At 42.7% G+C, this 15,121-nt stretch overlaps 1 protein-coding gene across 1 annotated transcript in view; it reads right to left on the reverse strand.

The window, feature by feature from the left end:
* The window catches only part of KLHL1 (kelch like family member 1), a gene marked incomplete at its 5' end in the record, with an annotated part of 430,814 nt that overhangs the window by 152,383 nt on the left and 263,310 nt on the right, over positions 1-15,121 (reverse strand). The window contains one exon of the mRNA XM_084617931.1: positions 13,388-13,600. Coding sequence (XP_084474057.1) covers positions 13,388-13,600 — 213 coding nt within the window. The remainder of the gene's footprint in view (positions 1-13,387; positions 13,601-15,121) is intronic.

Below are 15,121 nucleotides of genomic sequence, written 5' to 3' on the forward strand. Positions count from 1 at the left end.
GGAGAAGTGTCTTCCATCAGCATAGAGTGTCTTCACCAGACGCAACTATCAGTATAGCTGTCCTGCTGCAACGCTGTACATGTAGACATGGCCTTAGCATTAGACAAATATTTATGGTATGCACCACTTAAAATACCAGTGAACACCTACAACTTCAAAGTAGTGGTTCATAGTGCAGGAATATGTTTTTGGTTAGATTATATGATCTTAAATATGGAGAATAGCAAAATATAAATTTAAAATAATCCTCCTTGAGACTCTTTTCAAGAAAATTATGGTCAGTAGTTATGTTTCTTCCTATTATAAGCTCAGTTGATAGATCCTGTCTCCTAAAAGCCCAAATATAAACCTTGTGGGTGAGGTAATATCTAAAGAGACAAGTTCTTCCTCAGCTCAATGTAATTCAAAAGCTTGTCTCCGTCACCAACTGAGGTTGGTCCAATAAAAGATACTGCCTCACCCACTTTGTCTCTCTCTAATATCCTAGGACCAACATAGGTACAACACTGCATACAAAAAGAAACCTGTTATCTGGAAATTTTAGAGATATCTCAATCCAAGATAGAGGTTTTGTGGGGAGTCTGGTAAAATCAGAACAGGAGTTTTAAAATAATTGTGCTTTGAAAATGTACCTAATGCGTACTTGCCCTACAAAGTTCAAATGGAAAAAAATGGTGGAAACTTGGATAGATGAGGAGTAACATAGTAAGTCCACCCCATAGCCTTGAAAACTTACATTTCATAAGGATGGCTGCTAAATGAATACAGAGATTAAAAGACAGATTTTCAAAAGCTAGAATTCACAATTGCAAACAGGAGCTGCTTGGTGCTAAACTATTTTGAAATTTGGGCTCTAAATTTGGATGGTAGAACAGTTCAATAAATATTTTTGTTCTGTATTTGAGGAAAAACAGATGATATGGTCTCATCATATGGTGATGATGACACTCTTTCCATTCCACTAGTATCTTTGGAGGATGTTAAGCAGAAGCTACGAAAGTTAGAGATCTTTAAATCAGCAGGTCCAGATGACTTGCATCCAACAGTTTTTAAAGAGCTGGCTGAGGCTCTCACTGGACTGTTAATGTTGATTTTAAATAAGTCTTGGAGTATTGGGGAAGTTCCAAAAGACTGGAAGAAAGCTAATGTCATGCCAATATTTAAACAGGGATGACCCAGGTAATTATAGGCCTGTCAGCCTGACATGAAGCCTTGTTAAGAGAATGGAGTAGCTCATACAGGACCCGATTAATAACAAAATAAAGGAGGGTAATGTAATTAATGCAAATTAACATGGATTTATGGAAATCCTGTCAAACTAACTTGATATCTTTTGATGATATGATTAGTTTAGTTCATAAAGGTAATGCTGTTTACGTAATATGCTTCAACTTCTGCAAAGCACTTGACTTGGTACCTCACAGCATTTTGATTGAAAAACCTAGAATATAAAATTAACATGGCACATATTAAATGGATTTAAACTGGTCATCCGATAGGTCTCAATATAATTGAGAGAGACAATAGTAACTCAGTGGGTGTGTTTCTAGAGAGGTCCCACCGGTCCTATGCGATTAACATTTTTATCAATGACATAGAATAAAACATAAAATCATCAAAAATGTTTGCAGATGACATAAAAGTTGGGAGAATAGTAAATAATAAAGAGGACAGGTCACTGATTTAGAGCAATCTAGATAACTCAGTAACGTGGATACTTACAATACACATTTTAATATTGCTAAATGTAAATCTAAACATCTAGGAACAAAGAATGTAGGGACACTTACAGGATGGACAATTCTATCCTGAGAAGCAGTGACTGAAAAGGAAAAAAAAAAAGTGGGGTCGTGGCAAACATGAGCTCCCAGTACAAGGCTGTGGCCATAAAGGGCTCACAGAATCTTTGACAGCATCAGTGGGGATCTCAAATAGGAGCAGAGGGTTTTTTTACTTCTCTATTTGGCACTGGTGTGCCCATTGCTGGAATACAGTGTCCAGTTGTGTGTCCACAATTCAAATAGGTTATTGATAAATCGGAGAGGGTTCAGAGAAAAAGCATGAGAATGACTAAAGGATTAGAAAACATGCCTTATACTGATAGACTTAAACTAAATATATTGAGTTCTTTAACAAAGAGAAGGTTAAGGGGTGACTTGATTACAGTTTTTAAGTACTGTATTTGCCTGGGGAACAAATGTAATAATGGGCTCTTCAGTCAGAGAGAAAGGTATAACATGATCCACTGCTGGAAGCTGAAGCTAGACAAATTCAGACTGGAAATAAAACATACATTTTTGACAGTAAGAGTAATTAACCACTGGAACAAATTTAGCAAGCATCATTATGAATTCTCCATCACTGACAATTTTTAAATCAAGATAGGTTGGTTTTTTTCTCTGAGAGATCTGCTCTAGGAATTATTTTTGGGAAGTTCTACGGCCTGTGTTAGAGATCAAATTAAATGATCACATTAAATGATCACAGTGGTCCCTTCTGGCCTTGGAATCTATGAATCTAATATCTGATCTACACACAAGACTGAGAACCAGGAATTGTCTTCTGATCCTGGCTGTCTATCCATTTATGGTTCTGATCCTGAATCAAATAGCGTTGAGTAAATCACATAGAACCAGACCCTGTAAACACTCAAATATATGTTCCATTTTACTCACATGAATAGATCCACTGAATTAATACATTAATGCCACATCTTCTGGCTACTAATGTCAAAGGGAGGGGTGTTCTTGTTGTCAACTGGGGCTGGATCAGGTCCCTTAACCAGCCAGCCTCACCTCTCCATTTGTAAAGTACCAATAATAATACTTATGTGCCATGTGAGGTTGTTATGAGATCTGGTTAATGTTTGCAAAGTGCTTGGAAGATTAACAATGCTATAAAAGTACAAAGTATTATGCACTGATTTTTCTGCATTGTGCAGAGAGATTAAAAAAATGAACAGTCTACACTGAACCTTGAAATATGTCATTCTTGACAGTGTTCCCTTTATCCCAATTTTTATGTTGGAAAGTAAAAAAGAATAATAACTCACTATGTAACAGTGTATAAATCTTGGTATTGTGATTTATGATTGTTCTTTTTATCTTGATTTCTTTCCTATCATTCTGCTTGCTTTTTCCTTGAGTCCTTTAGTTGTGGCAATATTTTTCCTGCTGAATAGAGACCTTTCAGTATCAGTGTCTGTTCATGTAGTGAACTGCTACTATATTGCTAGGTGGAAAATATTTCTCCCTTAATCCTCCTTCCCACATTCCCTGGATGAACTACTGATACTGACCCCCTTTGTAAAGTGCTTTGAGATCTATTGATGAAAAGTAATATATGAGCTATAATATATAGGTAGTATTATCAGTGAAACAAAATTACTAATTCATGTCATGCAGATAATTAAAAACCTAGTATTAATACTTAAGGGTGGAAGGGCTGTTTTTATATTTTGATTAAAAAAATCTCAACTTAAAAATGTTTCAAAATGTTTGACTATAAATATACAAAGTCACACTGTCAGGTTTAAAATAACATTTTTTAAAAAAAGAAATAAAACAGAAAAAGAAGCATCTTTGCCTATGGCCCATTGTGGGGGGCAGGAGCTCCTCAACCCCCACCAGATGCTGCTGTTCATCATTTATACTCTTTCCCCCCCAGTCTGTGGCACACAAGGGTTTTTTGAGTCAAACAAACAAGCAAAAGAAAAGTCCGTCCGTGTCCCCCCCGACCCCAGTTCCCTGGTGAGAGAGGGGAATCTGGGTGAAAACAAAGAAAGGCAAAGGTGGCTTGTCTCTCAGTCAATCTTTCTGGATTCAATTTTATGAGCTTGGTCTAGCAGTCCATTGCCCCTTAGTGGGGCTGAAATCCACCCCTCCTCTTGGGGTGTACTGCAGTCCCACTGGCAGTGTTATATTTGCACCCTGCCCCCCACCTTGGACTGCTCCTGATCTGAGGGGAGGTCAGATCATCAAGATCAGGCACCAAATAGAGATTGTCACTGACTCTGCCCACCCTCCCAGGCCCCTCACCATTCTATCCCCCGTCCTGCCAGTATCTTGAGTGATTCTGCCTCTAGCGATCCTTCAGCTTCTACAAAGTCCTCCTAATCCCTTCAAATAACGTCCCCAGGCGATGCTGTAGTACCAACTCCCTGCCTTGCATGGGTAACAGCTTCATACATTGTTCTATCACAATGGTCTTGGCCACTTGAACCCCTGATCTTTCCTCTGGGTGGAAACAATTCCAACTGCATTGTCTTAAACATTGCACTACCATTCAGGGTCTTGTCCTCATGGGGTAGTTCTCGGATCTAAACCATTGATGGTAGGTCTCTTTGGAAATACCCAAATAGTCCAAAATGACAGACTGCACTTGCTTGTAATCTTTGGCCTGCTCCAAATCCAGATTACGATAAGCTGCCTGTGCCATACCTGTCACGTACGAGTCCAGAATCAAAGGCCATTGTTCTAGGGGCCACCAGGCTTCTAGTGACACCATCTCAAATGTAACTGAAAAGACTTCAGGGAAGTGATGAGCTGCCAAAATCTTAACGGGTTCCCTCCTCACCCCACGATGGGGTTGTTGCCCACTCCTGCCCCCCGGGACTCCTACCCCGGTCAACCACACTGTTCTTTGATGCCCCCTCCTCCCCCCGTCAGGACCATTGCCCCATCCACCCCCCTCCCCTGACTGCCCCCAGAACCAGGCAGGAGGATCTCGTGGGCCACCGTAGTGGGTGCCCACCGCACCCCTAAGAGCCAGAGGCACCTGCTGGGGGGGCAAGGTGGGGAGTCCTGGTGGTGCTTTCCTGGGAGCTGTCCCAGGTAGCAGCCAGCAGGTCCCTCTGGCTCCTAGGGGCGAGGGAGCGGCCGCTCCCGCACTGATCACATCAAAAGTGGCGCCTTGGGCACCGACTCCCTGGGTGCTCCGGGGCTGGAGCACCCACGGGGAAAATTTGGTGGGTGCAGAGCCCCCACCAGCAGCTCCCCACCCTGTGCCTGGCCCCAGCTCACCTCCCATCTGCTCCGCCTCCTCCTCTGAATGAGCCACCCTGCTCTGCTTCTCTGTGCCTGCCCCCCCCAAATCAGCTGTTCGGGGGGAAGCCAGGGAGGACTGAGAAGCAGGCTGCAGCTTCCCGCTCAAGCCAAGGGTGCCAGAGGTGAACTGAGGTGGGGAGCGGTTCCCCTGCGCCCCCCCGGGTTACCTGCTGCAGTGCGGGTGGCCCTTCTCATGCCCCCCCTCCCCTGCTCTGCCTCCGCCTCCCTGGGCCTGAGTGGGAACCTGCGGCTTGCTTGTCATCCCACCTTGGCTTCCAGCGCGAACAGCTGATTCACGGTAAGCTGGGGAGGCAGAGAAGCAGAGCGGGGTGGCGCGTTTAGGGGAGGAGGCGGAGCAGAGGTGAGGTGGGGCTGGGGGTGCACCCACCAAATTTTCCCCTTGGGTGCTTCAGGGCTGGAGCACCCGTGGAGTTGGCACCTAAGGCGCCACTTTTGGCCGGTTAAATTTAGAAGCCATTTTAGAACCGGTTATCCCTCGCAGAACAACCGGTGCTAAAAGGGCTTCTAAATTTAACAACTGGTTCTAGCGAACCAGCTCCAGCTCACCACTGCTTCAGGGTCATTGTCCGGATCCATCTTAGTTAGCTTCACTGGTACAGGCAGAGGAACCATCTTGGCGGAAGCACAATCTGCTGGTGCTCCCTAGGGGAGTAGGGCTGCTATCACCTGTTACAGTATTTCCTTTTGAAACTCCTGCTGCAGGGACATCAGTTCTCTCAGCAGCTGTTTGGTCTGGTCTTGCTGCTAGATGGTTCACCATTGCAACAACGGCTGTTGGAACTCCAGTTTCTGAGCAACTTGCTGCTGCTGCATCTCCACTAACCACTTATAGCACTACTCTGGTTCTATCTTGCATGGAGCAGCTGAGTTTTATCCTCCAAGGCTTTTTATCCCCTTGCATCGGGCATAATTATGTCCACGTTCTCCATCATTTTGTGGGAGGCAGAGGCTCCCTTAACCTGCTCCAGACCCGATTATCCCTTGTTTATACTGTCTTTCCCCCTTCCCGCCAGTTTGTAGCACATGAGGTGTTCTCTGAGCCAAACAAACCAACAAAAGAAAGATCCTCTCCCCTCCTCTTTCCATGATGAGAGAGGGAATCTGGGTGAAAACAAAGGAAGGCAAATGTGTCCTGTGTCATTTCTTCTGGATTCAGCTCTATGACTTGGTATATTGAAGTCCCTTAGTGGAGCCTACATTCAGCCCCTCCTCTTGGGGCATACTGCTTTACAGCTGGTATGTACAGCTTTGGGAGCGGTGTGGCCTGTGACTGTCCCCGTCTCAACTGACCTGTCTGTGTTGTCAGCAGACTGAGGTGGAACAACCCTCTTTCTGTTCACCTCCCCTTCCTGTGGCAGGTTTCCATTTCTAATCTCCTCCCACTCAAGGCAGAATAAGCCTTGCAGGCACACCTCAATAGTGCTGAACAGGCCCAGAAGAGCTCCTTAGTCTCTTCTTCACTAGAGTGAAGGCGAGTCCCTTCACATGCGTGTTAGCCCTTCTATCTCCTTGAGCTGAAAGAAGAAATCTCTGCCTATCCAGGGACAGAGGATGCATGTAACAGGGTAGCTGACCCATTACACGAAATTGGGGTTAGCTCTCCTGTTCCAGTCCTGGTGCTCCCAGTTGGGCCAATTAAGGGGGAGGAGCAGCACTTGGGGGCTATAAGAAGTCAATTAGGAGTCACAGCAGACAGAGTCAGTCAGGAGAAGGGCATAGAAGATGAGAGCTGCCAGACATAGAAGCTTGTTCCTGGTAGAGCAACAGGAGAGCAGCAAGTGGGATTTGCTGGCTGGTGTCCAAGCCAGAGACCCAGAAGGCTGAAGTTAGGAGGAGCAGCAGAGGGAGATGACTACTGGCTCTAAGGAGGAGAGCTGGAGCCAAGGAAGGGGAAGGAAGGGGGCAGCAGAGAGGCTTGCTGGAGAGCTGGACCCTGATAAACTGTGAGAGGGGCCAGGGCAGTGAGGGATGTTTCCTTGACAAGAGGTTTCCACCAGAGAGGATGTGGGAGTTTCTGCTGGGAAGAGCGCGTTAAGTCCCCAGAAAGAAGGGCTGGAATGGCTGTCCTGGCAGGGGGATGCTAGTGTGGCAGAAGACACAGGGGCATGGCAAAAACAAAGCTAGGTTTTAAGGACTACATGCACTGGGGATGGTATGTACTGTGTGTTGGGACTCATGTTATGGACTTTTTGAATTATGTTTTGTTAAAAATTTGTGTTAGTGGACTAGAGGACAAATTTGAATGGAGTTACTGAGGATCCAAGAGGGAAACTGAGGTGAAGGGGTGTCATAAATATAAAGGGAAGGGTAAACCCCTTTGAAATCCCTACTGGCCAGGGGAAAGCTCCTCTCACCTGTAAAGGGTTAAGAAGCTAAAGGTAACCTCGCTGGCACCTGACCAAAATGACCAATGAGGAGACTAGATACTTTCAAAAGCTGGGAGGAGGGAGAGAAACAAAGGGTCTGTGTCTGTCTGTATGCTGCTCTTGCCAGGGACAGAACAGGAATGGAGTCTTAGAACTTTTAGTAAGTAATCTAGCTAGGTATGTGTTAGATTATGATTTCTTTAAATGGCTGAGAAAAGAATTGTGCTGAATAGAATAACTATTTCTGTCTGTGTATCTTTTTTGTAACTTAAGGTTTTGCCTAGAGGGGTTCTCTATGTTTTTGAATCTAATTACCCTGTAAGATATCTACCATCCTGATTTTACAGGGGGGATTTCTTTATTTCTATTTACTTCTATTTTTTATTAAAAGTCTTCTTGTAAAAAACTGAATGCTTTTTCATTGTTCTCAGATCCAAGGGTTTGGGTCTGTGGTCACCTATGCAAATTGGTGAGGCTTTTTATCCAACATTTCCCAGGAAAGGGGGGGGTGCAAGTGTTGGGAGGATTGTTCATTATTCTTAAGATCCAAGGGTCTGGGTCTGTAGTCACCTAGGCAAATTGGTGAGGCTTTTTACCAAACCTTGTCCAGGAAGTGGGGTGCAAGGTTTTGGGAAGTATTTTGGGGGGAAGGACGCGTCCAAACAGCTCTTCCCCAGTAACCAGTATTAGTTTGGTGGTGGTAGCGGCCAGTCCAAGGACAACGGGTGGAATATTTTGTACCTTGGGGAAGTTTTGACCTAAGCTGGTAAAGATAAGCTTAGGAGGTTTTTCATGCAGGTCCCCACATCTGTACCCTAGAGTTCAGAGTGGGGGAGGAACCTTGACAAGGGGTCACCTGCAAGGCTGCCCTGAGGCCAAGAGGAGGGTTCCTGGGAGGAGACCATGTGTTTACAGTTTAGAATAGTGGTGTGACTTTTCCTGTCACTTCCTCCCTCCCCCCCGCCCCTTCTAACCAGGCCTCCCCTTCAATACAGCACAGGTGGCTTGGCAGAGGAGCTTGGCCTGAAGGCAGAGCTGGAGGCAGACTGGGGATGGGGGAGGAGCTGAAGCTAGAGGTGGAGCTGGCCTGAGGGAAGAGAGGGAATGAGGGCAGAGCTTGCTTGGGGAAGAACTGTGCCTGGGGCCAGAGCTGTGGCTGGGAGTAGGGTTGCCAATTTCAGTTGGACACGGATGTATTCCTGGAGGTTTCAACACAATCTTTAATTAAAAATTAATCTTTAATTGCTGGAGACTCCGCAACAATCCTGGAGGGTTGGCAAACCTAGCTGGGGGTGGAGTGGAGCTGGGCTGGGGTAGAGTGGGGCTGGGTGGGCTGGCCTGGGCCCTGCCACTTGAATATTCCTTTGCTCCCTCCTGGGGGGGCCCACCCCACAGTTTGGGGACTGATGGTTTAGAACTTGGAACTGCTGCCTCTGCGGCATCATTCCCCCTGTTCTCTCACTCACCTGAGGCACTCTCTGTGCAGGGTCATCTCTGTTTGATCTCCACTATCCCTAAATAGAAAAGCGTGAAGAAAACCACACTGCTGAGATAAGCAGTGTAATTGTAGCTGTGTTAGTCTCAGTATCTTAGGGAGACAAGGTGGGTGAGATAACATATTTTATTGGATCAACTTCTGTTGGTGATAGAGACAAATTTGAGCCACACAAAGCTTTTTATCTGATCTATCAGTCCTTATCCTCACAGGAAACCTGCACAACATTTTCAAAAGACAAGACTGGGAGCTTAAATTCATTACTCTGCTAGACACCAAAAATCCTGAACTGAACCGAGACACTGTTGTAATAAGCCATAAATCCAATCTATAACCACTAACCCCCTTCCCCCCCCCCTTTGTCCTATGACTGAAGAGGTGTTTATTGGTCATCCACCTTGAATGGTCCTTTACAATGTGCGCTAATGTCTTAGGCTAAACAATCTGTTCCACCTTGCATTTTGCTGTGAAGCTGGAAGCTCCTTTCTCAGAGCTGAAGAAGAGCTCTGTGTGACTTGAAAGCTTGTCTCTCACCAACTGAATTTGATCCAATAAAAGATGTTACCTCACCCACTTTTCATACTGCTGAGAGATCAGTTTCCTTATTTCTATATGGGAACAGTGGGTGTAGGGTATGATACTGTCCTGTGTTATTAAAAAAATAAAGTATGGCTATGGGGTTATTTTTAAATAGCCCTCTTGCTCATTAGATATATTTTTTAATCCTCATATTGTACCAAAAATAAGCCAATTATTCCACATTGGGGTCTTGGAGACCTCAAGTATGTCAACATTTGAAAAAACAAACAGGGATTCATTAAAAACTGACTTTATTGTAACCAGTGAAATATAAAAATATGAACTAGTTAAAACTTTCCTAGATTGAGAAGCGCACCACTCAGTACTTGTGTTGGGTTCTAACCGACCCCATGATCAAACAGTTTTTTTTATAAAAGCTACACACTATGTAAGCTGTTGGGGTCTAACTGACCCAATCTTCAGACAGTGAAAATAGATAACAGCAACAATATAAAAAGATACAAACACAACAATGTGGTGGTAAATGACATCAGTACTGTGAACAAACAGAGCAAAAAGGTGACATGTTTTGAACACGCCAGTTTTTATAACTTTGCACATTTTAGATGTGTTTTCTGTTTCATTCTCTGGAACAGATGTAACCTCTTTAGGCTCTGGATCAGTACCTAGCACATCAGTACCTAGACAGTCCTTCCCTAGTAGAAGGAGGCAAGCCTGAAGTTTTCCTTTCTTGCACCAGTGGTTTCATCATATCTGAACCCAAGTCCCTGAGGAACATAATTCTCTTACTCAAAGATTAGGCCAAGTGCAATTCAACAAAATTCAAACATACACATTGCATGTCTGAATGTGTATGTTCAGTGCAACAATGAGTCTTTGACCCAGTAACAGCATCCATCAAGCACAGGATTGCAAGAAAAAAGAAATCCCATAATTGTGTTTTCCCCAGAAAGTGTAGGCTTCCAAAAAAATCATTTTGAAGGTACAGTATTATATTCAAGGAAACTCAATTTCCTGGACAATTGCGATATACATGAGGCAAATGTTACCTTGGTCTCACAGACCCCAAAAGTCCTTTTAGTACATTTTTTGAAAAAACAAACCCTACTAAGACTATGAAGATAAAAACTGCTAAAAGGTTCATATAAACATATCAGAACTGCTGCCTCAGAATGAAAAACAATCTGATTCCTGATACTTGCATAATTAGGGGTCTAACTTGAGTGTCTTTTTTCCCCACTACACTAAAACCACAAGTATGCAGACAAAACCAATGCTAACAGTTTGTTCTCATCATAGTCTGAGAATACATAAAGAAAAGGCAGAGGTTTGCCTCTTATGTTTTATTTAAATTTTTGTAAATGTTTGGGGTCCAAGAGACCCTCAAAGACCTTGGAAGTGTAGTACTTTCATTTTCCCCATTGATTCCTCAATGTAAACTGACCCCATTACCTTTTTAGTCACTTTTTTTGCTACCAAAAAAACCAGAACAGATAGGAGGATAAAACCAAGGATAATAAAACCAATGCAGAAAGATTGACGTCATCCTAGTTTGAAGATACTAAATGTATGAATAGAAACAGGTTTGGCATGAAAATTTCTATTACAATTTTAATGGGAGTTGGGGTCAGAGAGACTGCAAAACATTAGGAGGGTTAAATATATTCAGTTATATCTTTGCTGATTTTACCAGAGACTGAGCTGGATCCCTTTTTGGCCAATGCATTGTCAACAGCAATGGTAAGTTAAAACTGATTATTACTGGTGATGAGTACAGCCAGTTGGGAATATTCTGTCAAAATGATTTTTTGATGAAAAGTGTGATTTCTGCAGGAAACAAAAATCAATTTTGCCAAACTTATTTGATTTTCCATGAGGAAAACTGAAAATATTTCATTAGGTCCGAGTGACCCTGTTATACTTTGTACAGAACCTAACACCTAATTTACTAAAATCACTTAGCTACAAATTTATACTTCAGTCTTGAAAAAATGAGATACAACACATACTGGATTTTAAAAAGGCCTTGATATTACATTACACAGAGAAAAAACATACTTTCAGACTAAAAAAATGTATTTAAATTTTAATAAACCAACAACCACCATCAAAAGTAAAGTCTCCACAGGAGAGCATAATACAGGTCTTCCCTCTGAGCAACTCTGAGAACAGAAAAGCTTTTATCTCTGCAGATGAGCAGAAATTTAAAGGTATAGTACATATAACAGTTTTAAGCATAGATTACCCCAACATGTTCCAAAAATTCTCTATACACTTCATCCAAAAACTGTGAGTGTCTCCTCACCCATTCCCTTGGGCTGTATTTTATTCTATTAAAACCTAATTAAAACTTTAGTCAAAAAATATAGTAAAATACATCCAGAAAGATAAAATGAAATGAAAATAACGTTGAATGTTTAATAAGACAATGTCTGGTATGACCATTAGCTGAAGCTACAGATCCAAGCTGCCAGTAAACAGCAAAACATTTCAGAGTCACAAGTTTAAAATATTCAGAATGCAACCAATTGCCAACAAATAACTGAAATATGCAGTTCTTTGTTCACTTCATATATTTGGCAGGTGGCTCCAAGAAATGAGAACAAACCAGTAAATTACACCACCTATACAAACATTCACCAACTTCTGTCTGAATTTCAGGTAAGATAATATTCTACATAAACACAGGATAGCATTAAGTATTTATGCACTGTGAATCAGCTCCAACAGGTGAGAGAGAGAAACTTGCCCCAGTATGACTGGAACACATGACTTATGAGGAGAGGCTGAGGGAACTGGAATTGTTTAGTCTGCAGAAGAGAAGAATGAAGGGGGATTTGATAGCTGCTTTCAGCTACCTGAGAGGTGGTTCCAAAGAGGATGGTTCTAGACTACTCAGTGGTAGAAGATGACAGGACAAGGAGTAATGGTCTCAAGTTGCAGTGGGGGAGGTTTAGGTTGGATATTAGGAAAAACTTTTTCACTAGAAGGGTGGTGAAACACTGGAATACGTTACCTAGGGAGGTGGTAGAATCTCCTTCCTTAGAAGTTTTTAAGGTCAGGCTTGACAAAGCCCTGGCTGGGATGATTTAATTGGGGATTGGTCCTGCTTTGAGCAGGGGGTTGGACTAGATGATCTCCTGAGGTCCCTTCCAACCCTGATATTCTATGATTCTATGATATCCGATAGCTCAGGGGATAGAGCACTCTTCTGGGAGGTGAGAGGCACAAGTACAGGTCCCTACTCCATATCAGGCAGAGAGAGGATTTGAATTCAGGTCTCCCACAAGCTGAATGAGTGCTCTAACCATGGGGTATAGGCTATTAGTGGAGGGAGAAAGGCATAACTGCCACTCATCTTCGGTGTGAGTTTAAGCTTGCTCAAACCATGCCTACCAGATTAGGCCTTGAAGGCAAGACAGGTAGGGGAATGTCTAGTTTGTGCACTGTGTTGAGGCTTAGGCATAAATGTAAATCAAGCACCAACCTCCAGGGTAAAGTCAGGACTTAGGCAGTTGTGTACGTGGCTAGCAAGTGAAATGTAGGCACCTTGGAGACTAACTGTGGAAACTATAAGGGACTATAGGTGCCTACAGTGTTAGTCAGCAGCTGAACAGGGGTTTTGTGAAAGCCAATGTCTCCCAAATGTTGGATTTAGGCAGCTACATCCTCCTTGTGAATCCCATCATCATTATTGTAAGTAATCATTCTTAGGATAGTCTAGTCTAGCTGAATGGAGAATAGTCATCTAGATATGATAAAGAAATTATCACTAAACTATCTGTAAAATTTGAATTCCACTCCTTGAACTGTTTGTAAACTATCAGAAAAATAAAACATTTACCAGTTATGAATTGCTATTTTCGTAATAACTAATTCATATGCCACTTTACAAAAAGAACAAACAAAGAATGCATTACCTGTGGTGGAAGCAGTGGTAATCTGATATAAGCAAGCAGCATACTGAGGTCACTACATCTCCTCACCATGTCATATTTAACCCACATCATTAAGGCATGGAAAATAGTCTCTTCATCAGGAACATTCACGTCATCACTGGCAAGAAGTTTATGTAGTTCCTCAGCCGGCAGTAGTAAAAACTCTTGATTTCTAATAACTTCCATTATGTTATCCTACGTAGAGAGAAGTATTTCAGAGTAAGTCCTACTGGAAAATTAATTCAGCTGCTAAAGCCACAAAAACAACAGGATTAGTCAATGACCTTCACACTTATCCTAACAGGATCCTTGAGAAACAGGATGTTAGGATGAAACAGCTATACTTGTAAAACTCAGGATACAAAGGGAGGGTTACACTATGGAACTTTGTTATGAAGACGGAGTGCAATAAACAACCTGAAATAGGGGAACAACGATAAATGGAAAAGTAAATCATCATCATCTGATAATTAGTGAAGATCAGTGTGTCTGTTTAGATATGTATATAGGACCCATCATTGTAGTAACAGAGCACATCAAGTATAGAAAGAAAGAAAGAAAAACAAACCACATCTTTCTCTATTTTTTTCTTCCCAGTCTGCTGGGTAAGTAGCGTAATTAGCTCAGGATTGTGTTACTTATTTATATTCATGAGTGTGGGTGAGTGAGTGGGTGATGTTTTAGTGTGTGAAGAAATAGGGAAAAAGGTACAGCAAGGAACTGAGGTTTGCAGTTATTTCTTGATTCTAGTGGGAACGTACTGTAGCAAGCCAAGTTAGTGCCAAGAACAGTATACAGTAATTTTAAAAAGTTATAATAAAACCAAAGGGCTCATAATAAAAACATTTATGACAAAGAAATAATCAGAAAATGATTTTAGTTGGCTGAATCCTGAAGGTTTGATTGTGCCCTCTCATAAGAAAACTCACAGGAAAAGTGCATGGAAGGAGGATTACTTATGCAAGGCTTCCTCAGCAGAGATTCCTCCAATTTTGTCCACTGAGGCAGAGTTTGCTCATTCAGAAAGAACTGAACATTTTCTTACAAAATTCTTGAGATTCGCAAAGATTTGGAGGGTTATGTTGGAGGCACAGGGCCTTCTCATTGGTGAAAGACTTACCTAGATATGAAAGGGGATGGGAAGCCAATGAAAAGGTCTAAAGAGGGGAGAGAGATAGTCCAGTAGTGAGAAAGGATTGTGATTCTGGATACACCTAAAGTGAGATGAGGGGCAGGGCAGAAAAAAGAGAAGGAGATGAGAAATGACAAAGGTACAGACAAGGAATTTAAGAGGAAATAGGAAAAGAGGTAGGCACCCAATGGGGTGAGAAGTAATTCTGTCTCCATATCCATTCAGTTCTTGGGCTACATTTACACCAGGAGCTGGGAGTGTAATTCACATTTTGAGTAGACTTCCTTATGTTAGCTCTTATAGAGGTAGTGGCGGTAGCATGGGAAGTGGAAAGCGGCAGCATGGGCTAGCTGTCACAAATACATACCCACAGGGTCCAGGTTGGTTTGTACTCAGGGCAGCTAGCCCATGTCGCTGTTCACCACTGCCAGTGCTATCACAGTTACACTATTTTTAGTCTGCTAGCTCAATGAGGGTGAGCGCAAGTATGTCTACTCAAGCTGGGAATCACAGCCCTAGCTCCAAGGGTAGACATAGCCTCAGACTATCAATGTAGTTTAAAGTTAGCACCAGTTACAGTGGTT

This window comes from Lepidochelys olivacea (genome assembly GCF_965140295.1).
Source record: "Lepidochelys olivacea isolate rLepOli2 genome assembly, chromosome: 1".
Lineage (NCBI taxonomy): Eukaryota > Metazoa > Chordata > Testudines > Cheloniidae > Lepidochelys > Lepidochelys olivacea.